We start from the raw sequence: 1,973 nt of genomic DNA, 5'->3' as shown, positions 1-1,973 counted from the left end.
TGCACACCTACATAAGGTATTTAAAATAATTTATATTAATCTTTATAATGAGCTAACAATCGGTATTGATGCTAATGACTTATAGATTCAAGTGATAGCAAACGCAAAAATAAACCCAAACTGAAGTTGTACTAAAATGTAATATATAGTAGCCACTTCACCATATATTTTCCCAGCATAATCATCATCCACTTATATTTCACTTATCCAATTATTTTTCCAAGATATAACAAATCTTTCCTAATCTGCCATAACAGTACAACTACCTAATCTATGAGTACTACGTACCTAAGTGAGAACACTGGCTCACTACTACTGAACTGGTCCTGACGCTATGGTGTTGGGGCCCCAGAAAGTTTAAGCAGACTGTGATACATATCATTATTGTTGTTTTTTAGCTGTGTGCACTAAACCTGTGGCAAGAAAGAAAATCCTACTGTCATATATTCAGGTTTATTTTTAAAAGTTTCCTTTTTTCTTTTATGAAACATTCTTCACTTTTCATAACTAAAATGTACTGAAGTTGTTGCTATCAGATGATGCTCCACAACAGGGCTGGGAAATCTCATGTCTTTACAACCCATTATACAACACTGTTAAAGTGTGCATGAATGAATATTTAATGGCATTAATGGTATTTGACTAGACTGAATGACAAAAATGAGGAATTGCACTTTATAAGGACATCTTTCAATTTATGAAATATGTTAAACCAGAAATCTTAATAAACTATAACCACTAGCCACACATAAAAGTGGCATGCTTAAATACATATTAAATCAATTTGTGTTTATAGTTTATTAATACTATTGGCCTGATCTTATTTCCATGTCAGGGGATTTGGCAATAACAGTTTGCAGTAATTAAAAAAACAGGACATTTCTCTTAACTCTTCCTTGAGGTTAAGTGTTTTGTAGAATGTCCCAGTGTCCCATGTAACTTGTAGTATGAACAAGGTGATGAATTACAGTCCAAGGTATACAATCATGTCTAAACCATTAAATACAAAAATTGACATCTATAGCATAAAATAATGTACTACTATTCTTTGACTACGGAAAGCTCAGCTGAACATTTACTTCTGTACATTGGAGCTTTAAAATGTTAGTGTGATCTCTGGCCCATACATAATTATATACCATGGGGTAAAATAAACAATGAACGTTTGGTGCTGGGAAGTAGAGGGTATGGAATGTAGCTATTATTATATTCAGAAAGAAGATCACAGCATAAATTTGGATTTTTCTCTTTTTTTTATTTCTGTTCAGTTTGTTCAAATTCATGCTGTGTTCTTACTGTTCCTATTACAAGTGGTGAGATGATACATAAATGTTTATCAGTAAACCCTGAATGATAATGGTTACTATTCAACAACCCTGTTCAACCTTGTTTTAAAAAAAAATCTATCAGATATGTATAAACAGGATGACTAATCATTACTACCTTTCAAGTAATTCTGACAACCATGAAAAGGCTACTATGAAAATGTTAATTTACATGAAAATGATATCAACATTCTAACTTCATGAAATTATAGGCTGTCAGAGACTTCCTTTCCAGATTCTTCTATGGGTACCTCAAGCATCATGCAGCGTTCAGGATTAAATTACAACCAACATATAGCAAAAGAGTTTCCATAAAACAACATCGCTGAAGTACATTTTTCCCCTCGTTCATAAAGTGAAAAGCTGCTTTCTGGTTTCGTTTCAAAAATCAGAGAACAAGGATGCAACAAATATCTTGCAGGCATGTAAGACTTGGTGGAGTATGTGCACATGTCTGGATGATGCAGAGATTTCGTCATGGGTTCCTGGGGCCCCGCACAGTCTAAAGTGTGATTGTTGCCAATACAACAGTTATGTCATCTGGTTTACCACCTGCAATGAAAAGGAGTTCATTAACATCAGCAGTCTATATCATAAGCAATAGCACTGCACCCATTAGTTTCCTTGAGAGAAAGAGAGAGAGAAAGG

The 1,973-nt window shown here is 34.0% G+C and overlaps 1 protein-coding gene across 1 annotated transcript in view; it reads right to left on the bottom strand.

Annotated features, from left to right (window-relative positions):
- Positions 1-220: 220 nt before the first annotated feature.
- Positions 221-1,973, bottom strand: part of LOC119585204 (protein phosphatase PTC7 homolog) — a gene marked incomplete at its 5' end in the record, with an annotated part of 4,311 nt that continues 2,558 nt past the window's right edge. The window contains 1 exon segment of the mRNA XM_037933854.1: positions 221-1,877. Coding sequence (XP_037789782.1) covers positions 1,828-1,877 — 50 coding nt within the window. The 3' untranslated portion in view covers positions 221-1,827.

This window comes from Penaeus monodon, chromosome 19 (genome assembly GCF_015228065.2).
Source record: "Penaeus monodon isolate SGIC_2016 chromosome 19, NSTDA_Pmon_1, whole genome shotgun sequence".
NCBI lineage: Eukaryota > Metazoa > Arthropoda > Malacostraca > Decapoda > Penaeidae > Penaeus > Penaeus monodon.
The sequence above is the reverse complement of the archived record's forward strand: the minus strand, read 5'-3'. Positions and strand labels throughout refer to the sequence as shown.